Source organism: Acromyrmex echinatior, chromosome 15, assembly GCF_024713525.1.
Source record: "Acromyrmex echinatior isolate Ae372 chromosome 15, ASM2471352v2, whole genome shotgun sequence".
NCBI lineage: Eukaryota > Metazoa > Arthropoda > Insecta > Hymenoptera > Formicidae > Acromyrmex > Acromyrmex echinatior.
The window spans coordinates 2,305,023-2,330,015 of NC_141866.1; the positions used below are offsets into that span (position 1 = coordinate 2,305,023).

At 33.7% G+C, this 24,993-nt stretch overlaps 2 protein-coding genes and 1 long non-coding RNA gene across 5 annotated transcripts in view; 1 reads left to right on the forward strand and 2 right to left on the reverse strand.

The window, feature by feature from the left end:
* LOC147907197 (uncharacterized) overlaps positions 1–23,858 on the reverse strand; it is a 58,858-nt gene extending 35,000 nt beyond the window's left edge. The window contains exon 1 of the long non-coding RNA XR_015547595.1: positions 15,767–23,858. This is a non-coding gene — a long non-coding RNA (uncharacterized LOC147907197). The remainder of the gene's footprint in view (positions 1–15,766) is intronic.
* The window catches only part of LOC105151162 (uncharacterized), a 303,301-nt gene that overhangs the window by 211,968 nt on the left and 66,340 nt on the right, over positions 1–24,993 (reverse strand). The window lies entirely within an intron of this gene.
* On the forward strand, positions 11,581–13,343 carry LOC105151161 (Protein G12). Its single transcript, XM_011064711.2, has 2 exons — positions 11,581–11,679; positions 12,539–13,343. Exon 2 carries the CDS (start codon positions 12,539–12,541, stop codon positions 13,181–13,183), a length of 645 nt encoding a protein of 214 aa, XP_011063013.1. The 5' UTR covers positions 11,581–11,679; the 3' UTR covers positions 13,184–13,343.

A 24,993-nucleotide genomic window follows, 5' to 3' on the forward strand; every position in this document is an offset into this window, starting at 1 on the left:
ACATATTGTGTATCGTCATAAAATAATTGTACGATATGGCGCATTACATTAACCAATAACATTACTAAATAAAAATATAAAGTATTACGTTCTTCGTGGGATAAAATACGTTGTTCAATATATTTAGATATATGTCATGCAGTTTGATGTACATATTGTATGTATGTAGGAAAACAAGCGTATTATTACGTGTGTAAATTATAGTTGTATTATTGCTTTAAATCAAATGACATGTCATTAAGGTAGAATAATTTTTGTTCCATACAATCGTGGGCGAACTTATGTTTCCTCATTCGAAACACAATGTATCCCTGATAAATCCCGACAATTCTCAGTAGCGATAGGCGTTACAGAGCGTAGAGAGCCAGAGAGTCGACACGAGTTGGCTAAAAGACTAAAGGCCTATTATGTATGATACAGTATCATAAAATCGTGTCGTGACAGCCTAGCGATCGACAGCTCGGCAAAGTATTTTGATACATAAACGACCTGGCTAAGAAATAAAGTGGAACTAAATGTGTCCGGAAAAATGCCATTATACACACTTAATTTACTTAGTAAATCCGTCCTACAAAATCAGACAAGGTAGACATAAGACGTGATAAATACATAAAAATATCGTAAGAAGATTGACGAGTTTGTGGCTTAACATATAATTTAGATGTTGCACTCCAGTAAAATCTTACCACACTGAGAAACTCTTATATCTCCTCAGTCCATATAAAGAAGACAACTTTCAAGCAAGCCACATTAGATGGTGGATTACCAACGACAGATATAGATATATCGTTTTTATTCTATTAATTATGCAAAGCAAATAGAGAATTGTTTCCGAGAAGACCGATTCTCGATTTCAACGGAATAACATGGAATATTCCATGAAGTAACGAAATTATTCAGAAAAATGTATATCAAGTATTAATGAAACGAAATAAGTTTTGTCAGGTCAGTTTCTTCGGTACTCACAACAGTATACCGTAGCTATACTTAGCGTAAAGACGATGCATCGTCTGCATGCTGAATCGCATACAAGTGCGCATGCAAGTGTCGACACACAGCTCTCGTATGCTACTTGTTAAGATCGCGTTATTAATCGAGGCGGTTATACAGACGCGTTGATACGATTCATGCTGTTCGCCCACTCGACGTAACACCGCTAATTTGTCAGAGGTATAACGCGAACGTGCGCGTGCATGCTGATATTTATTGGCGGATCGATTGCGATAACAGCCAACAGAAAAACCACTCAGGGCCCCATTTCCTTTTCCAGATAATCGCCGTCAGGGTGGCGTCGCGTTTTTACCCTTCTTGATACACGCCCTCGGATTCCGACATTCTGTTTCGTAGAATCACTGGCAATACAGCGGGGAGTGACCGATATCCCGCTGATTCGATGAAGCGAAAAAAAAAGGGATCTCAATGTTATTCGTCTGCAAGTTGTATTTCATACATACAGTGACTACTGTTTTTTATTTTGCCATCTTTGATATACTTGCGTCTATATAACATATCTATCGCAACTGCGCTTAATTAATCTATAAGTCTTCTTCGCTTCTTACTAATTAAAATTGTTTTACTTAGCCTTCTATGTTTAACATCCAGCCAGGATGTTAAGGATAAATAGATGCAACTGTGACGCGTATTCTCAAGAATTATTCATCGGTTTCTTTCTAGAAGAAAGAAACAGAACAACGCGGCGTACAGGCTTGATAACCGATTGCCACGATCCAACGCGCGCTCAGTGTTATTAACGTTCCCACGGAGGAGGTCGACGACTCGCTTGTTCCGTCCATGATATACGGATCAACATATAGACACACATACACACTCCGCATTTTCACACAATATGTTTTCATGAAAAATAATTTTTCAGTAGAACTGAGTTTTTTGCTTTTTCTATAGAAAAGAAATATCAGAAAAGATGCTCGACAAGAGTGAATATAGATACACGGCTTCGACAAAAATAAAGCAATTATAAGAAATTCGGTATAGAATTATTTTCTTGTTATCTTTTTTGAAAGATATTATATATTCAGATAGTCAATGAAAAAAAGAAAAGTAGAATAGTAGATTTAATATTAAATTATCATCCTTCATGTTTTATATTTTATAGTATTAAAATTATAATAATTACATATAATAATATTGAAACAAAAAGAAAGAGAAAATGTTTTTTTTTTATTAAAATTTGAAAATAACATTTTAATTTATAATTCATTTCTATACATATAATTATGTTCTATTTTTAAGATTCTTACTGAAATATTCCATTAAAAAAAATCTTCATTTCTTTTCTATTATTTCAGAAGAAATCAAAGAGATAAGCTTTGGTTTTGTCAATCTGTACAAATGCATGCATCGCTAAGATCAAAATTCATAGTCGATTCTTATATTTAAAACCGTCTTAAGTATAGACTTAAGATTAGATTTATTATAAGCCAATCACAAAATCATATTAGTATCTTAAGACATTATTGAAGACAGTTTTAAAACAAGAACCGATTACGAATACTGTCTAAAAATTCTTTTTTAATGTGAAAAATATTTGAAAAACAGTCCATTTATCGATGATTATTTCAAGACAAATCCTGATAATTCTCCCTGTAATGTAGGCATCCTCTGTTTCCTCCTTTTGTCTAATTAGAGATATACAATTGCATCAGCAAGCAATTATCACCAGCGACGAACACGGTATAGCCGTAATGAGAGATTACTCGAACCGGAAGCAACCGCCATTGTAAGAAGCAAACAATAGCGTGAAATACACTCGACGGTAGCCATATCGAATCGCCAAGTACACGGAGGGCGAACGCTAGCACGGTGGTCCGATTGGCATAAAATCGGCATGAACCCCGAGCAATGCACAACATTATACAGTCGCGAGAAAACTCACAGCGAACTCGGTGAAAGGAAATAAATCGATACAAAATACCGCATTCGTACCGTTCTCTTTCAATTACTTCCACCTGACTAAGTTATCGTGGCCCGGCTGACAGGTATTATTTATCGTTGCGATCTGTCCTGTGATCTGTCCCGTTTCTATTCGATGCGTAAACAACGAAATATACAGACTTCGCAAGTCGGACGGAGCATTAGATATTCACGATATGCCGGCTTCCCGCGATAAATCGTACTTATATACACGAAAAACTCACCGGCGAGAGCCTTTTTCGCAGAGCATCGGAAATGTATTGATAATTAAATCGATAATTAGACGATTCACGATGCGACCGAGGAGATCGCCGTATGGTTACACCTTTAAACAGGTTCTCATCAAATTACATCCTCAGGAAATCCTCAATCTCTGCACAATGTATTTTAGCCAATCGGGATAATAAAAAAGAAACCAGAGCTTTCGAGAGGAATTCGATCTGACCGGCATAGAGAAGCCGGAAGTGGAGAAATTGTCAAGACAAGATTGATTCTCCTTGAATGTCACCCGCATCCTCGGCATTCGCGCGCGGTTAAAACACTTTTACGCGTGAGATACGTGCAAACGTGCGATGCACATACGCGTAGCTATAAATCACGAGACAATCGTTCCAAGCAATCGTTGCAAACTCGTTATGAGTTTGCCCTAGTGGCTGGCTACAGCGACGACGGCAGGAAAGCTCGAGAGCCGGTCTGCTCAGCCCGATACACTTTGCGAAACAACAGCCAACGCATTCGTAGTGGGCGTAGGTACAGGTATAACAGGACGCCCTTCGAAAAAAAAGAAACACTTTCGTTTTCAACGCGCCAGCATATACCAATCATAATCGCCGACTTAAACTGATACCTAAATAAATCTCAGCATTATATTTATAATATAATATATCTGATCAACTGTTTATAAGATAATGAGCACTTCTAATTAAATTGTATATGGTAAATTATGATAGGATCTACAGAAGTTTTTCACTTGCTGTTATATATAATCCTATAATTCAAGTAGAAGAATAAAATTTAAGCCTTAAATTGCGTAATAGTTATATTACACACATTTAATAAAAAATATTAACAATGAAGAAATTATAAGAAAAAGTGTTTCATCTTTCTTACTAGAAAAGGAAGAGGAAGTAAATATATAAAATAGATAGCAAAATAAAATAAAATAATAAAATGTCACGCTGGAAATAAAATTTATCGAGTTATATTTATAATGCATGTGTCATATAATCAGGAATAATAATATGATTGTTATAGATCAAATACTTGACAATGGCAGACATTTACATTGTTACGTTATAACATGAATGCATAATTATGTAACGAAGAGAATTATATAAAGTGTAATTCAATATTAATAGTAAAGAACTTATATACCACTATTATAAAGACAGATTTTGTTGCTCTAACAAAAAAAAATGACTATACGTTTCACATTGTCTATTTTATATTATTATTACTGCTTATAAAGAGTCAATGATCTCTAAAGATAATTTAAATAACAAACGAGATGGCATTCAAGTACAACTAATGTACTTCTTTCAATCGATAAAAATAATCTTGTAAGCATCGAGAGAGAGAGAGAAACAGTCGGCGCTGACATTCGAATTCAATCGTGAATCAACCAGTTTGATTGATACGACATAACGTGTCATGCTTACAATAATATACCGTGCAACATTTTACGTAGCACTCGCGCACATATCATCACCAATCGCTGCTCTCGCGTACATTTATGTCGTCGATCCGAGAAATATTGCGCAAACGTTCGTTGCGTCATCTCGATCTCGATGTCGACATTTATGCACGTAGAAACAATTCAAGACGAATTCTTGAATATTTATATGTTAGCTATGATTTTTAAATCCTAAATCTGAAGATATAATTTTTATTTTTTATTTAACGCATCAAAAATTGTTAATCAACATTCAATTCGTATCTAATATTGAAAATTAATACTTTGATAAATGTAATATTCTCCTGTAAAATGTACGCATTAATATATATGAAATATCTATTATGACATTATATCGGTATTAAATTATTAACTCTCTAATTTTAACATGATAATAATATTAATTTTTAATTATTAATTGTTTTAACAACATGATTATTAATATACAAGTAATAAATGAATTATTATTAATGTAAAATGCTACTAATTAAATCAACAGAAATGCTACTAATTAGTTCAACCAGAATGGCATTTGATGAGGATAAACAGAATTCCTATCATAGCTGGAACATTTTTTTCTCAATGTATCCACGCAGTCTCTCTCTCTTTCTCTCCCCCCCCCCCTTCTCTCTCTCTCGTTAAGTAGTAGTAATGCTTCTTTTGGAAAAGATAACATCGAAATGCAATTTTCAACATACATGGGAAATTTTTTTTATAACTCGCGTATATATTATGCGTAAAAAAAATCGTTCGATAAACCGAAGGTATCTTCGTGTGGTTAGATAATTCGTACCGTTGATATTACGCGAACCCGCGGGCAACGCACCGGATGAGTGCGTGGTATCGTTAACTGTGGTATCGTTCGCAATAAAGATTGCTTCGCAAGATTCGCGATTCGACGGGTGCGTATGCGGTATTCGCCACGCACGTACGCATTCCGCACGCACGTCTAGTGCACATACTGTAACATTCGCGGCGACCGCGGTCGCTCCTGTTCGTTAGGCGATACAGCGTCGTCGAGAAAAATCGCAGAATCGGCCCGCGATCGAAAGCTCGAAGCGAGATACGTATACCTCGTGCGTTCGCCCGATCCCACCATATTTGATGCAAAGAACGCCGTAAATATCATCGAGCGCGCCCGCGGACACGTCGTTATCGCCACGTGCGCCAACAACTGCGAGATCAGCTGGTCGCGCGGATTAGATACCACCATTTCGCCGCGCAGTTATGTAGAAAAAGATAATAATGGCCCGTGCCAAGCATTCTGCTCGTATGATGTCGGTCATTAGTCTGGATATAAATTAGTACGTTCCACATCTAACGAAAATTATTTCCAAGGCAAATTCTAAACACTATAAAATATTGGAGTTTAATTATATATATGAAATTAAAGATATATCAAGAGTTTAGGCAAATTACATTCCAGAAATATAAACAAATAAAATTTTTTATATGATTAGTTTCATGAATAGGGATACCTTTTAGGGAAAAATTTAATACTAAAAAATTAGATAAAGTAATAAATGATAATGTTGCGTAATATCTCTTATACTTTCTTGGATAATTTCTTGAATATATTGTCTAAATAATATAAATTCCTCTATAATAATCCTACAAAATTTTGAATTGGAAATAAAATTTCCGTTTCTCTATTATTTAAGCGTATCAATTCTTCAAATTATAATAATTTCATCTCGAAACTGCAATGTAAAATTAACTTAAACTGTTATATAAAATTCTAAACTCCATTTTATATACATTTATAATAGAATCCCTATTTAACGATAGAGCTTTCATAAATATCTAATGCTAATGAATGTACATTCTATTATACAAATAACTAAAAACTGAAACAATGTACACATGAAATCAACATAAAGAAGAAATTGTTTATCAAAATCGATGCATTGCTGCCATTATTGTACATTTTTTTAGCTAAATCGTAGGAATACAATCTGATGAAACACAATCAGTTGAAATACAATCTGATCTCGTATGCGGGAAGATCGAAGCAGCTGAAACGACGAGTTCCAACCCATATCGTTTATGACAGCATTAATGTCGTTGATCATTACTTTAATTATAACTGCTCAGCATTCATTACACTTGTAGTTCTCCCCCAGAAAAGCATTAACACAAGCGGCTACGAACGTGCATTTTTTTTAACACGTTCAAGTTAAAGTAGGGCTCGACGTTCGTTTCGACTTTCGCCTCGAAGATTAATCGCAAATTAATACGACGACGAAAAAGCGGTACAAAAATTATTTATGATGCTGTCTCCTTCCTGTGCAATTATATGCAAACGGAATTGCCAATCGCGGGTGTCGTCGTGTATCACTCTGACGACGAAGTCATAACTCCCGGATACCATTGAAATAATTACGGGTGGTAAGTTTAATAAGTCATCGACAGAAAGTTATTCGAGATTGGTATTGCTGGATCAACCTAATCAAAATTTTCAATTTAATATTTAATGCATTAATGATTTTGTAAATTTAAAATTCTAAACTATAAAACAGTTTTCATATCGTAATAAATTTTTTCAACTCCAAATTTTCTACAATATCATTTGATACATCGAACACAAAAAAATAATCAATATTAAACATTACCCTCGTTTTCTTCGGATTTTAATTGTATAATTATTTAAGTTATGCAAAATACACGCAAATAAAACGAGTTAAAACGTGAAAAATTCACGGAACAAAGTATGAATAATTAAACTATTAGGTGTTGGAATTAATTCGTAGCGTTTTACAAGTGATGGGAAGTACTTTCATTAATGTATTTTTTAATGCTCATGTGAAATAAATAACATTCTTTCATTAAAAACGCTACGAATTAATTCCAACACCTAATAATAAATCGATAAAGATAACAAATGTTTCTAAAGACTATCTTCCAGCAGGATATATGTTACGTTTGAGTGAACAATGCACATGCAACTCTTCAATAATAAAAGGATATGTCTCAAATTTTTTTGCTATAATCAATGATTATCATATTCATTTTATAATATTTTTAAATAATAAAAACAATAAATAATCATAAACGTTTCAATTGTGCTTAATTCACAACGTAAAATTCTATCTCGCTATATCGATTATTTATATAATTCTTTATATCTATATAATATATTTATATCTATATATATAATATATTCTATATATACAAAATTATAGTATATTTAAATAATTTTCTAAATGCAAACTTTTGAGATTGTACAATATCTTTCGATTTTGTATCAATTATGTGTCTAAGGAGGGGATTTCTAAATTTTAATTAATTTTTTCTGATTATTCAATTCTAATATTCCGCCCGCATCGGAAAAAGTTACCTACTTTACGAGGCAATGTCTCGTAGAATACCAAATGGTCGTCGGTTTCGATCTCTTGGGACTGGCTTTCGCTCTCTAATAGTAATCTAGAAAGCTCTTGCTTGATTAAATTTTAATCAAGCCGCATGGCTCTCAAAATGTTCTTCATCTTTATTGGTAACAACGCCGTTGCATCGGCCACTGACCCACGATTTTATTGCAACAGCAACGACTCAAACTTCCCGACCTCCCAGACGATGAAGTCGTCTGAAGTATTCTTGCAAGGGGCGGAAATAAAAAACGACGTAAAGTTCGCAAAACTTCTACCAGTTTCTATCCAGCGCGAATACAACGCACGTTTTATTGCGCGTTCGCAAAAGGAATTGTTTAATCCTCGCCTCGTCTTTTAAATCACTTTTTTTGTAGTCAGAAAGATCGGCCCGCAGAATGTTCTCGGAACGAGTTTAATTTCGTCAGTAATTACAGTCATCAGCCCGGTGCAATTTCGCTAAACTTCTGGACGCGGAAGGCTTCTTCCACTGGTGGTGGTTTTCAGCTCTCATTTTTTTCGACGAACTCTGGCATGGCTGACTTTACGATTCTTAAATCGCAGCCGAGAGTCGCTTTGCCACGAAACGGAAGAAAAAGAACGACACAAAACAACTTTTAGTAAACTTAAAGTAAAACGTTTCATGCGTTCAAACGCATGCATTTTAAGCAGCGATGCAAAGCGAGGAAAGAGAGACTGGCAGGAAAAAAATGATTTTAGAGCCGTTACGTCATTCTTTTTGAAAGATTGATATGCTCTCACCGTGTTGGACGGAATAAAGAGCATGTTACCCTAGATTAGCATAACAAACGCATACTGGAGCACTTGAACCGCACAAAATGCTTGAACGTCGAATAGCGGTATATAATCAAGAGTATATAACCATAGCCAGACATTGTCAAGCTCAATACATAACGTACTGAACGTTCTAAAAGGATTACTTTCTTCGAAAGAATTTAATTGTGCAACTTTCACCTATTGGCAAAACTAAAAGCTTGAGCACAATAGCCTAATAAATTTATATTTAAAATGAATCAAGCATTTATCAATTAATGTTCAATAAATATTAAATTCCATATATTGTATATTGCTTTAAGTATCAACGACGTTTAAATGAAATATTTCAAATATTTCATTCTAAATTAAAGATCACTTCAAATATTTCCTGATTTTAATTTTAAACTTTTCTTTAGTCTCACTCGATAAAACTATAAATTATATTATTGTAACATATTAATATATATAAATTGTTTAAAGTATGGCAAAGCTTGAATTCACTAAAATTACGATTTCTTAATGTTAAATATATTATTCATCTTAGTAATTGATCAAAACTTCAGGTAAAGAAATCGGTAAAAATGATCAATAGTGAAGAAAAAACTGACACAACGATAACATTTTCGTTCAAATTAATTGTAACACTGATGCACGATGAAACAGTAAATTGTATTAATGATATTTAATAATGATCAAAGCCAGGATTCGTAAAGAAATTCACGAAAAAACAGAGAAGCGCGTAATTACTTAATTGACAATATGCAAATAACGTTGAAAATACAAAAAGATCTCTCGCATAAGCGATTCGTAACACTGACATGATATGGACATCATTCAGCAACGCAGAAAACACTTAAGCATAGATTACAAGTATTATGAATTTAATTATCGATAAGATTAACACGATCATATGGATTACATATGGATTAGATATGGATATGCAACAGATAAAATTCATAAAAATAATTTATTCTTTCTTAAATATGCGCCAAATACATTTAATGATAAAAGTACTAATTATTATTTTCTTCAATGTATAGAAATTTTAATATAATTCAAGAATGATTGAATTTAATTAATTCATGATTAAACTCTGACCTGATATAGTACAGCATATAATTTATTAACGCAATTGTTTCTTTGGAATCGAAATTTATAGATCTTGTCTGTTTTTTTTTATTTCTGCACTCTGAACTGGTGCATACGGTGCAATACGTTAACGCGAAACAAATATGGTACGTGTTTGTTTCACTTCAACTTATTGCATTGTGTGCGCTCAGAAAGTGCAAGAATAAAAAAGAAAGCTTATGAATCCTAACTTAATCGCCAAAAATTGCTTTTATGACGGGAATAACATTATTCCATTTAATTCCATTTAACGAAACACGTGTTCACACCCGGCAGCGATAACGAAAGCGGAACTAAAGCATCTAAAATCGACGATCGACGAGGCGTGAGATCGAACATCGAGTCTACATGATCAAGACACGATTAAGGAATAGGCAAGACCATTTCCTCATCGCGATGACGCACAAGGGGCATTTTCTCACGCTTACAAATTATTGCTAGCTTGAATATTATTCTGTAAATTTTCTTTTAGGAGATCTTGATTTTCGCGAAAGATCGGAAACAATTCGATTTAAAATAGGTCTTTCTCAAGCAGCGAATTTATTATTCAAGAAAGATTCAAAAGATTTATGAAGACAAATCTCGTTATTTTCATTAAGTGATAGGCTTCGTATTTCTATGAATTTCGAATCGTGGATAGTGTAAAGGAACAAATGGAGAAAGAATAACGATAGGTCTTAACCAGATTTCAATCGATTAATAGTATGCGAATTGGTACGTAAAGCACGAAACAGAAACATTAATAATGCAATGATAGCGAATAACGCAACGTATATGCGAGAGAATTAAAAAAAGAAAAGATACCGCTTAGGACACGTTATAAAAAAAAATACGATGGTCGGTGTGTGTGAAAAAGATATTTCAAAAATATGAATTACACTAAAATAAATAAAAAAATATTTCTCACAAATAACAAAGCTTTGAACGAGACACGATATTATTTGGAATTAAATACTTAATTTAGCGGAAATTTTTATTACTCATTTGTGACAGGGGCAATGTGACAGGGGCAATGTGACAGGGGCAAGGGTTAATTTCGCTCGATAACACACGTGTACGTTATCGATCCACAAGATAAGTACAAATTGATTTTATCAATATTTGTGCAATCTTTATGTAAAATATGTAAAAAAATACGTAAAATATGTAAAATTAATTTGTGATAATTCTATATCACATAAAGAAATGTGTGCGTATGTTTCAATATATTTAATTATTGGCGGAAAATATTACGAAAATATAAAAAAGTAAAGAAATTCTATCTTTGTTTCTAGATTAATATCAATTATTTATTTTTTATTCTTTTATATGCATTCTCTACATTATAAATCCAATCATTATTTTCTAATTACATTAAGAAAAGTTCTTTTTTCACAAGCAAGATTTTAAATAAATCTTCTATAAAATAATAAAACTAAAATAAAATATTAAAAACACTAAACATATCTTGTTACGATTTATCATAATAAATTGGATGTAATATTAATTGCCATTCTTTCAAACATTAGTCAAGTTCTTAGCATTATTTATAGAGTAATCATTCCGTGCAGTTACATAATCATTAAGAAACTAATAATCCATTATAAAGCTGACAGCATAATCTAAAATCATTTTGTAATTTTTCAAAATAATCTTAAAAGTATTTTGTCTTCAAATCGAGTGTCTTCAACTCGCAGATAATGCATAATCTTATCATTACAGATTGAAGAAATAAGATCTAATTTCGTGTATAAAAGACAGCGGCAAAAATTGTCAAGCATCAGTTGCGAGATCACAAGTAGAAGTACTATCAGCAACATTTCAAAAGTAAGTATCAATAGACTATAATTATTAATAGAAATTCAAATTAAACATTTTGAATTTAAATATTAAATTGCATATAAAAATAAGCATTAAGCAATATGATAAATCATATACAATACATTTATTTCTTGTCTCTTTTAAAAATAAGTAAAACTGTTATCAAAAATATGGTTCTCAAACATAAATCAATAGATAAATAAAAAAATTTAAGTGAATAATTATAATTTTTTAAATATATTATCGTTTTTCAATTATCGCATTTATTCATCCAGTTATCAAATACAAATTTATTTTATTAATTCAATCAATTAATAATGTATTTTAAATAAATTATTAGGTGTTGGAATTAATTTGTAGCGTTTTACAAGTGATGGGAAGTACTTTCATTAATGTATTTTTTAATGCTCATGTGAAATAAATAACATTCTTTCATTAAAAACGCTACGAATTAATTCCAACACCTAATAATATTAATTGCGATTTTCTCGAATAGTATAGTTTGATTGATAGTATATAATAAAAATTGAATAGTGTTTGTAATCTTTTTCTATAAAAAATTTCACGAAATCAAAATAATTGATTCAACCAATATTTATCGATGCACTAAAAATGTCATTAAGAATTTGTTTGTGGTAACATAATTTTTGTATAAATTTGGTTTAAACATATATTTTCATATAAATTTGGTATGTTTAAATATATATTTCACATATATAATCGTACAAAATATAATAAATATAAGATTATATAATATTACATTATATAATATTGTATTATATACATACATTGCGTATATAATATGTAAATATTATGTAATTTTCAAGTGTATCAATAATCTCAACAAAATTATTTATTTTTACAGATGAAATTCGCATTAGCACTGTTAGCCCTCGTGGCTACAGCCTCCGCCTATGAGCTCCCCAATTTCGGAATGGGTAATCTCCACAAGGACATCCAAGAATTCATAGACCTCGTACCTATCGAGAAAGTAATCCAAATCACTCTTCAATACTTTACCCAAGATAAAGACTTCCAGAGAATGGTCGAATACTTCCGATCTGAGGGATTTAAGCAGCTAGTCAAAGATGTAGAAGCTCTGCCCGAGATTAAAGTTTTTATGGATTACATCCATAATGCCGGTATTGACATTTACAAGATGGTGAACGATTTGAACTCTGCTCTCAAGCTCCCTCCTCTTACCCCTCCCTCCTACTTCATCGGCACATACATTACCGGTGGAATTAAGGGATATATTCAAGACATTCTGGCCATTTTGCCTCAACAACAGCTTAAGGATTTGTACGAAAGGAAGCTCACGACCTCTAAAGAATTCGCCGATATGGTCGCGCAATTGAAATCCGACAATTTCCAACAAATCGTCAATCAGGTTTACGCTCACCCTAAATTCCAGGAGCTTTTGGAACACGCTAGGACTGAAGGCATTGATCTCATAGCCATCAAGGAGTTGTTGGAGTCTCTCTGGGGTCTTAGAATTCCCACTTACTAATTACCAGGCGAACATCAATGCTACAATAAAGTGATTTTTTTGTTATCACAATTATGTCAATAATATTTTCAAAATTACTATCTCATAAACATTAAGGACTATCCGGTTACATAATGTTATATTCTTCACTTGTGCAAAATAATAAATGAAAATCTCGTTACATTTTTCTTTTTTAATGAAGCTCCGACAGTCCCTATTTCTTATAATTTTTCTTGATTTACGTGATGATATAGATAGATTGGAAGAATAGATTGGATATAATTCAAATAATTTGACCATTCATACCGCGCGACGTATTTTTTCACGTTGCTCCAAATCGTTCTCGCTCGATCAGGCCAAACCAAGATAAGCAAGATTATGCTCAAGCAACCGACCTGCCAAACTCGTTTTCGCGTGATCGTAACGTGAATGGAAGATTGGGACGAATCCTTTTCTCCCTCACAATTATCTGCCTTTTGCCCCCCTGCCCAAAAAATATAATATTAAAAAAAAGATCTTTTTTCCCTTTCAAAACGAAAATTGTTCAAAAATAATAATTGTAATTATATGATGCAGCGACAAATGTCACATTAAATACTCACTAATTCGCACTTTACATAATTTATCATAGAAAAAAATTGCAGATATTACTAAGTTCTTATTTATTATAAAGTATTGATCGAACTATAATATGATCAATCTGAAATCAATTTAACTTAAATGATTTTGAAATCAATATAACCAGGCATAAAAAAATCTGTTTGTTTAATGTTGTCAAACTAATTAAATACGTTAACATTTAATAAAAAAACATATCTTTTACTACATTCTGTTATTTATAAAGGTAATCATTGAAGGTAAATAATTATGAAAAACATGTTAATCAGTAAGTAAAATATGTAAAAATAAAAAATCGTAACCGCGCTATCTAATTAGTAATATAATTTACTAATAATAACTTTAATATTAATCTCGACGTATATGTCAAACAAAACTCGAAGATCGCCACTGACATTTAGAAAAGATAAACATAAACGTAAAAAGGAAAAAAAAATGTCACTGTTTAGTCGCCAGTGGCTCTCTCGCTTCTGAAAATATTACGTGATCAATCTCAAGAATCTTACGTTACATAGGTAAATAGCAACAAATCTAAGTTTAAAGATTTCACAAAAATGTCACGAAACTGTCGAGCTTCAAGAAAAGGACAAGAGGATGTTAGGCAACGAGCGTGGCTTTTAATTAATAATGCCTGGAAGTATACATGTCGCGCAAGGCCGATTTACGAGTCGGCGCGCGCTGGCGTGTCGTGTGGCTAGAATTTATCGTAGCACACCGGTCTTTCCCGCTAATATTTAACCGTGTTGAAAGAGGTTGGCGAGATGCCGCGGGAGGTATATACTCTCCGCGAATCGTGCGTGTGCTCAAACTGCAAGAACGATGATCGACTTTCTCGCACAACCGCTACTTTGCGATAGGAATGAGTGATGTTCATTAAGGGTGGATCTAAAGAACGCATTTGCTTACATATTTGTCATAATAATAAAATAATTTCATCTGGGAAAGAGACATATATAGAACTAATGCAGCAAAAAGAAATTTATCACTTGATTGTACTACATACAGTATTTGTTTAAGTCAGCATTTTTTAACCTTTTTCGCATTAAATATGTTAAATTTTTCAAAGTACATCGATAGATGTACACGCCGCTAACACGACATAAAATTCTAACATTTTTATTTTTTATTTTATCGTTTTAATAATAATTCTAATGCAATGATGATATCGCTTTGGTTAAATGAAAGTAAACACAACATAATTTAGATAGTTTTCACAATCTTTAAAACATTACATTTCGTGTCTCATTCGCTTCTTAACTTATTTCTAAATTTTTTCGCTTGATTTTATCTTCTCTACAATTTTCATGGTACATTTGAAGACTCTTTGTGGTACACATGAGTCAGAAAATTCTATTAAAGTTGATTTGAATTAACGAGTGTACCAGCAATATTCACGCTATTTTGTATAATTATATTTTCTCTTCTATATACATTATCAGTGATATTTTAATCATGAAAGGGACGGAAATTGAAAAGCAAGACTTATTTAACTCAACCTGTCGGTGCAACTGAGTTTTAAAATTCAATGGCAACGCTGTCTATTCGGTTTAATAATGTATTTTATTCCTTTACAATTTTCATTAAGTGAGAACAGTATGAGACATTGCGCATAAACGAATGTTCATGTTGGAAATGAATAGTGTAGTATATGTTTTCTCAAGGAGAATTATTCTTTACAACATTAAAATTTAATTTTCATCTTTTAATATAGACATTAATTATTATTTAAATTATAAAATATATTGTGCATGTAAAATAATAATAAGATATTTGCAAAAAAAATCCAAAAATCGTGTCTTTCTAAGCTTATTTTTATTTTAATATATGATTTTAATAAAATAATTAAAAACGGCATTTATGTAGATACTTACTAATTAATGAGTGTTTATTTAAGAGTATAATATAACTGTCATATTTTTGCTATTTTAGTATTTTTGTATTACATGCATAATAAGTGTTACACACTAACTTAATGTTAATTCTTACCTAGACGTGAGAAACGCTTTTATAATCCCAGTAATAGCTCCGCGTATTTAACGTGGCACTTATAAGCGACAGAACTTATAAGCTTCGCATTGCTCGTAGCACTTAGGAATAAACTACAAGCCGAGTCTCATTCACAACGTACAATTGACACTTGTCACGAGGATCCTAGTCACGAGGTCCAATCTCAAATAGTGTATATTGTGCACGTAAGATGTAAATAATGCAGTCTCACACGCTAGATGATTTATAACTAGCACTGAATAGAACGGCAGTGATAAAATGAACCGATCAGATAATCGGAGGAAACACCAACGTTTTTTTAAAATTTGATTGAAAAACTCATTCAAAATGGAAGAAGCTCACGATCTCGTCAAATTTTCGCAATCTTGTTATCACGCTTTCTGATTCAACCTCGCTCACTATCCGGCGCAAAATGAGAAATGAGGCATCCCGATCGATCGAAGGCTGTGCGTCAAACAATAAAGCGGAATGACAGCGCTCGTTTACAGGACTGACCTACGACAAAACTGTTTTGCCTTCGCTAACACGAAGCCGATCGTCCTTCATTCACTATCCGTTGTGAATGAACCACCGTGCTCCGAAAACACCGACGTACTACCACGCGCTAGCTGTACCCTCGATATGCATATTAAAATCCTTGCGCGACTTACGTGCAACTCGAATGAAAAAAGGGAATGTTCAGTTCTACGTCGTTCCTCTCGCACGCTACATCGACTCCTCACGCGCGATCGCGTGTCATGACGACGTAAACCCCTTAAGATTTTCCCTTTTGGGAACCCTACCCCTTATTCGTCAGCGCATAATTGCGGTCGCGAACGATGAGAGAGAGAGAGAAGCGTTTTTCCTCAGATCACCACTCGCGCACACTATCTCTCTATAAGTCCATCATTATCATCGCACTCGTAGCCCTCGTAGCACTGAAGAATTCCAAAGATCGCGGGAATCTGCGCGACTGATATCGCCACGCGGTTATCTCTCGCGCAGGAAAGGGCAGACAAAAAGAAGTGAAAAAAAAAATTCCTTCGGCACGAAGACCGTCGACACGTGCGGCAGGAAGAGCAGCGCGCACTGAGAGACAGCAGCCGAATCGGACCGCGGCCACGACGGCAATGCCCCCGCGTCGGAGGCTTAAGCGCCGCCGACGCGGTCGGAAACCCTGGCTGAGGCCTCCCCACCATGAAGAACCACCGGCCGGCCGATCCCCACCATCTCTTTCGGTGACATACACAACACCGGTTTCCCCGTGGCCTGGCATCGACGTGCACCCAGCCGACCGGGGTGCGCACATCGCTTTCGCTCCGAATGGACCCAAAACTGAGATGAATTTTCGTCTCATTGTGATTTTATCAAAAAAAGAAAACGTCCCTGGATCGATCAAAATTTTTCTCTCAGAAACAGAATCAAAAAGCTATCACAATATGTACAGTTTTTTTATTTTCAGTACAAGTTTTACTTATAATTTTTGTTTAAAATTTTTCTTAAAATATAATTAATATTGTATACATTTATAAATCAATATGAAATTAATAGAAATGTGTTTTTGAGAGATAATAATAAGTATATTAACGAAAAATTAAAAATTTAGTTCGAAGAGTAAAATTCGTTAAAAAATTTTTCCTGTCGCGATGTAGAAAGAGAGTTATACAAAAAATATTTTATATTAAATACTGTGTGCACTAGTCTACATGAAATTAATGAGGAACTTGTTTTAATTCTTAAATATCATAGACTCTTCTAATTAAACACATTGGAAATTTAATTATATTCAAAATTCATTAAAAACGTTTTTCTGTAGCGATTTGGATACAAAAATATAGGATATATATTTTATATTAAATATTTTATATTAAATAACAATAAAGAATTTCAAAGTTCGCTTAACGGGATGTTTTAATTGGAGTTCTATCTCGTTCTTTTTCCAACTCAGACATTTGTAAATGTACCTCTGTCTCAAAATATCAGACGTGAAATGATGGAAAGCACAATGCTGGATATGGTAACAACGCATTAGTCGAAATTGGTTTCGTTACAAGTACATCGGAAGGATGATTTTGTTTCTGTTCCTTGCGCTTATTATCCAAAGATACAATCTTGAAATATCGTACAGACAGAATCATCAGGGAGGTATCCAATATGGGAACAACATATTATGAAACATATTTTTTATTACAAGCGAAATCTATCTGTGTATTAACTTTTTCCTTTCCACGTGTGCGGTTATCGAAGCAGACGTCTTTCATGAAATAAATATCGGAGACGAAGTAATCGGAAGGTATTTTTCGTCCTCGATATTTTTCGTCTTCTCGGGATCTCAGAAAAGAAATAGCGTGAAAGCGATATCGATTGATAGGACTGTCAAAGAAAAACTTTCAATATGAATCTAATCTAACCGTCAGATTTATCTATCATAAACCATTATTGCTTTCATTACAAGCGCAATAATGCATCGTTTCTGGAATATAAAGAAGGAGATTTTATATTGATTGAATACATTATCGAACATTGCCCTCACCAATGCGAACAAACTGGAAAGATGGCCCTCGCAGGACTTTTGTGAAGACGAAATATCGGAGAGGAAGCGGATAAAAGCGTGACATTCGATACCGGAATAATTATCAAACGATGGCAATATGCCGTATTTCTCTCTGTGTTTACTGATACCCTCTTCCGTATTGGCCAAGACATCCCTGCCACCATCCGCGAGGAAACTTGAAACTTTTCGCTTGAATAGAGGTACCGCATTTATGCACAGAGTATTAATCATTAAATCAGCAATCGTTAATCGATATTTCTCAATCGATATTTCATATCGACATAAACAAGATTTTTATAAGCAATTTTAACATTCAAATGCAACTGGCAAGTTAAGTCATAGTTTATCTTCCTATTTGTTTTATTATTATCATTTCTAATTCAGCAATGATTCTATAAATGTGTATTCACACATATAAAAAATATTTGTTTTATTTTAATTAAGATAATTTCATATCATATTTCTCTTATCAAAATGATTTTTAAGAATAAATCACACTAGAAATAAGAGCACATATTCCTTATACTATTAAATTGTACATATTTAGTGTAAAATTTGACAAACTCTTCTGTCGTTAAATTAAATAATTACATTTATCTTTTTATTTAATTTAAAAGATAAACGTAAAACATATTAATGAAGATGCAAAATAAAATGCTGATCGAGTGCTTTAACCAGCTCACACAATATAATATTGTGGAAAAAAGTCTAAGATTTATTGTGTAGAGAGATTACTTTAGAGAGAGAGAGAGATAAGATGGACGCTGAATAGGGTAAGTGTTAACAGAGTATCTTTCGTCCTTCATCTTTGAGAACGCGTCGCCGCCGGAAATGCGGCAAGTAGCAAAAAAGTGTTGAAAAACCGGTAATGGAGAAAGTGGTAAGAGGCGACCGTGAAAAATAGTGTCGGGGTACGCCCGCGTCTGCAAGGGTAGTAACCTCCGTTCACCCCGTCGCCAGGACAGCAGACGGTCGCCCAGCCTAACCTTGTTCTTCTGCTACATAACGGATGCCGGAGGCTTTAGGAACACCCCGGCGGAGCTCGGGTAGCCGGAACAATTTTCCATTATTCCGGTCTGACGTAGATTACCTCCGCTTTCATGATAGAGAGGAGAAAGAACAATGAAACCAACATTCCAGCCTATCGTGCACAAGCTTTTGGTACTTCATGCAATATAAAAGACCTCAGGAGGTTGTAGACAAAAGACAAATAAAATATGAATTTATCCGATGCTTTTCAAATCTTAAAATAAAACACTTCTTCAATAAAAATAAAACACTGATAACATCACATTACGATTTTATTTTAAAAAAAGGAAAGAATAATATTTAAATATAGCAGCTCAAAAGTCTGATAATTTAATTTTTTTTAAATTACAATTAAATCCCACAGACATAGTTTAGATATTTTATATACAAAATAAAAATATAATTATAAACTAGAATAATTACTTATTCGCAAGCAAAAAATTTTTTTAAATTTTAAATTTTAAAACTATATAAATTAAACTTATTGATCAAAATATATAATAAATTTGTTTCGTATACATACATAAATAAACATACATAAATAAAGCAACGCTTTACTATGGGAATTTTGGTTATAGACTAAAAGATTTACAGGGTCATTTTAGAGTAGCGGTTGTAAAATAGACATAGTTTAGGTTTCATAAATAACTTAAAATGCCTCTAATAAAATTAGACATTTGAGACTTTCAACATAATCACCGAAAAACATGAAATGATGCCATATGCAAAATTAGCTAATACAAACGAGCTAAAGATAAAGAATAAAATTTTTTACGTTACTATAAACAATTCTGATTTCGAACTGTCCTAATTTTACACGCACATGAGAGACACACATCAAAACTTCCTGCCTTTATGATGCACCAAACGATATGGAGTAAACCGGAATAGATGAATAGACAGAGGCAAGTTCGGTGCAACTTTGTGCTAGGCAGTGCCTCGCCTGACCTACCCGTCTCCACGGCACGAACATGGAAAAATATGTAAATATCGGGTCTCATCCATTATCCAACACGAAGGGAGCCAGAATAGGAAGAGGGCCTAAGACCGGAAGGTGCGACGACCCGAACGTGCGCCGCGGTTGTTTTAGCAACGCCGCGCGTAGTATCGATTGCCACGTGGAACTGTGAACTTTGAGCAATTGCTAAACGGTTGCCACTTCTTTACTACGTGACTTTACGGACGATACGTTCTCGTTAGAGCATAAGCCGGCTCACGGCTGAGCCTTTCATAAGCAAAAGCAAACATCCGTAAAGTTATGTTCTCTTTCATGGTAAGAAACATTTGGTTTGCTCTAATCACAAAGAGATCAATCAAGGGTATAAATTAATAAACTCTTAAGAAATTGACACTACAAGTTAAAAAGTTTCCCGAATTTTGGCTGTAGTGTAAAAATCTTTTTACACTATAATTCAAATACGTGTAAAAAAGATGAGACTTGATTGATTTAATAAGGAAACCGAAAAATTTAATAGCACTGTAATTTTTTAACCTTTTTCTATTATCTCGATAAATCGTCTCGTATATCTCTTTCTGTGCGTATTTTAATTGTGTAAAAGGATTTTGCTATCTATACAGCCACACTGAGAAAAAGACACCCAAAAATTTATTTGGAGAAATATATTTATTTCACTAAAATAAATCTTTATTTAAATGGAAAATAAAATTTTATAGCAAATAAATCATCTATATTTTATTTTTTACGATTAATGACATATATTTCACTGAAATGTATACTTCATCTTTTTATAATCAAATTTTTTCATAACTAATAAATATCAAAGAAAATGTTGTAAGTAACATTTGCTTCGCAATGCTTCGACATTTTTCTCTCAATAAAATTCGGAGAACTTTTAACCTGTAATATCAATAATTCCATCACTTCAAGATCTTCTGCAAAAATATGTTATATGCGATTAAGAAATTATCACTAATAATTTTTGTATACCAAAAATATAAAATAAACAGCAAAAAAATAAAAAATATATTGTAATAATAAATTATATGAAATCATAAAATGTTTATATTTAAATATCAAAGATGTAACTTATATATCAGTTCCTTATTTAATATATGTATATAGTTAATGTTTTTTAATTGAAAGCAATTCAAAACTGATAAATGTATCAGTAGTAGACATAACTTAATTATTGGATGAAATAATAAAAATTTTTAATATTAAACTTTTAATGATATACTCTAGTATGTACTCTAGATAAATTCGTCTTAAGTTTTTATAAAAAACAAATTTATTAGAGTCGTATATCATTCAAAAGCTTAATATTTAAAATTTCTGTTATTTCGTCCAATAACTAGGCCATGTCCATTAACTGACCACTAGTATATTTATCTTATGTAATGAGAAATAATTCGATACAACTTAATATGGAATTGGCTAAAATCGCAAAACAAACATCTAATAAGAAAGAAATCGTTATAAAATCAACAGTGTAGCTACAGACATAGAAGAAAGGAGCAAAGAAAGCGGAGTACATTAAAGTGGGCGGATGCAGTATACACAATCAATATCCGCCGTCTTATCGCGCGTGTCAAAACACGCCTTCGTTATCGCGCCTTAATTCGAAAGTGAATCGATTTTCCGGCCGAAGGATCGCGTTGCACGCGACGGAGAAACATGTCGCCACGTCAATTGACTAGTCGCAGTGCAATTTTTCACGGTGCAGTGAAAATGGCGAGGGTGGGTTCGATAGCTTGGCAGTTATCATCGACAACATGACGAATTAAATTTATTATTCGCCTAACGCGCGCGTTCACTGCCAGAATATCGCCCGGGGCCGATATTCTCTGCGCAAGCCGGCCAGCACCGAGATATTATAATCGCCGTGACGACGTGATACGCAATTAATCCATCGCGCGTCAGCACTCGCGCTCGCGTTCAGCGGCGCATATAATAATAACGCGTATCGACGCGCGAGCGAGTGGATGCGCGAGTCGTGCTGCAGTATATAATGTGTGTATATGTTCCACGGCGATATGATTAATGGCACCGCCTATCAGTGCGTGAACGTGGCAAAACGAAGACAAATAGCCGCGCCGGGGCACTTTAAACGCGTTCACCGCGGATCCATTTCCGTCGTGAAAATCCACGCGCACCGGAGAAGACGCGAGATTACCTCCGTTTCCCGCGATCGTAACGAAATCCCTCCTTGATGGCCGTAGCAATGTGTAAAGGATGTGCCAAAACGAGACTGAGAAATATTTTAAACTTCGAGTAGATACTTCGGGAAATTTATGGCCAACTTTTTATCGGAAAAACGCTGCTCGCAATTTTTCAATTTCCAATATTAAACTTTGTGGTAGAAGAGTATCAAGTAAAATTTTAATATAAATAAATCGATAAAAAAAATAAATTCATGAAATTTCAACAGTAAAGCTCATATATCTTTCCCACATAATTTGTTAATATTTTCATTAGTTATACCGTACATGCGATTTCATTATTTAGATTTATATTATAAAAATATAGACAGAATATAAGTAGGTACGATTTATACTATTTTCAATATTTTATATACATTATATGTGATATCTTTTAGCTGTTGACAAGCATTTGAAAGGAGAAAGCAATTGAAAAAAGCAATCCTCCCAAGATGCGCGGTATATATTGTCGATATTAACGTACGAGCACACCTTCCTCGCATGTAAAACTTAATTTTAGAGGAGACCGATTTATGAAGGCAAATACGTTTCACCGATACTACATAATGTGAGAAAGAGAGAGTTGCCTCGCTAATAGCGCACCGTCTGCTTTATCGTATTTTGCAATTTCCACATTAATGGACCGTATTATAATCGCCGGGATGAACGCGTAATTTGAGATCGCGAGTTATCGTGGATCTTGAAGGAGATATATTATTTATTATCAGAGTTATCTCACGATATTTACGTTAATACTTACTTATGCTCCATCATTTTCTACACATTTTCATATAGAGGCTACATTTATAATAATATACTTCTCAGTTTCAAATTAGTATTTGTGTAATTTTTGTCTCCAGAAAGTTTTACTATTATAATTTACTAATTTTAATGCATTTTATAAGCGATATTTCAAGGAATTAATTTTATTTGAATGAATTTTATTTCAATGAGATAGAAAACAAAAAGAGGAATAAGTAAACGATGAAATAAATTGAAATTAACTTCAACTCGTAATCTGTCGCTAATTTACCTATTTATTTATTTAACTGCCGAGATTATTCATTCGAAGCGTTTATTTGAAAGCTAGCATCCCTAGCGTTCTCTAGTAAACATTAATCTGATGAAAGAACGGTACTCCATGCAAAAAGCTCGCACAGTTTTAAATTACGAACGAGGTATCCACCCCGTAAGCTTCCTCCCGTAAAGTATTCATTTGGAAACTTTCGCGAGCGCGAAAGCTCGCAGAAACTTCGAACTTTCGCGGCGCAATGCGAGGCGAGGCGAGGCACACCTTTCCATCTCACCCTTAGGCGACAGCGAGGGGAGGGGGGGGGGGGGGCAGAAAAGGCTCTGATTGACGACGGCGGACTTTTAATTACTCCGCCGCAAGTCCCGAGGCACGTGGAAGCGAAAGATAAGCTTCCTCGCTCGAAAAATAAAACGAACGCGAGCGGCAAACGGCGCTCCGACGCGTAAGTTATGCCGCAAATTATGCAATTAAAAGTCTTGCGGACAGATGTGGGTCCCGCTTTTCGCGCGCGCCTCGTCTTCCGTACTAACGACTTCCGTTGCGTGGCTACGGTTGCGGCAGATGCGTGTTGCCGGCGAAAAACTCTTTCGACTAATTCGCAACGAATACCAGAATAAATTGGGTACGCTGTGTAAAATGAAGAGAAGATTATGACGCACTACTTCCCGTCGTATAAAACATATTCGTATGAGAATACATAAAACGTAAAACGTTCCACGTGATTGTATATCAATTATTTATAAAAATAAAATACATTCATATAGTTTTAAAATTAACAAAAAATTATCAATTTTTTTTTTTAGATATTCTCTTAGTTTCTTTATCTTTTCTGAATCTGTATCTCTATTTAAATATATTTACTAAATTTTCATGAAATTTTATCGATGAAAGTCACAACATGCATTCGTCATTATCGTAAATTAAAACAAATTAATGTCAATTATTTATTCTGGTTAATTACGGAGAACTCGTGAATGAAGATGTATCACAAGTGTGATCGAAAATCATTCGATTAAAAACATGATAAAATTATTGTATAGCAACCGAAGGTGAAAGTCTCATGGAAAATCGCACTTTACACAAAATGATTACAGAAATGTTGAAACGGCGCTAAACGTCCAACCACTTCCCGCATGTAACGATATAATATATGTATACATATACATATATTAGCGAACATATAGCAAATTCTCGAATCGCTCATGAAATATGAGTCCCGATACGCTGTATGACTCGCTCCGTACTAATTTCGTGCAATTTATATCAAAGTGCGATATTACGTATATTGCGAGGTACTGTGCTACGAGAGCAAGGCAAATTAAATTGTATACCGTACACACAAAATTGCTATAAATCACTATTGATCCGCGTAGCAACGTCTGATGAACAATGGCGCGTACAGTCCGCCGTTGAGAGTAAAAATTATTTCTTATTTATCTGAACGTTTCTTTC

What these genes read in the sequence shown, in the direction of transcription:
- LOC105151161 (XM_011064711.2), top strand. Translation starts at nt 12,539, where the DNA reads ATGAAATTCGCATTAGCACTGTTAGCCCTCGTGGCTACAGCCTCCGCC.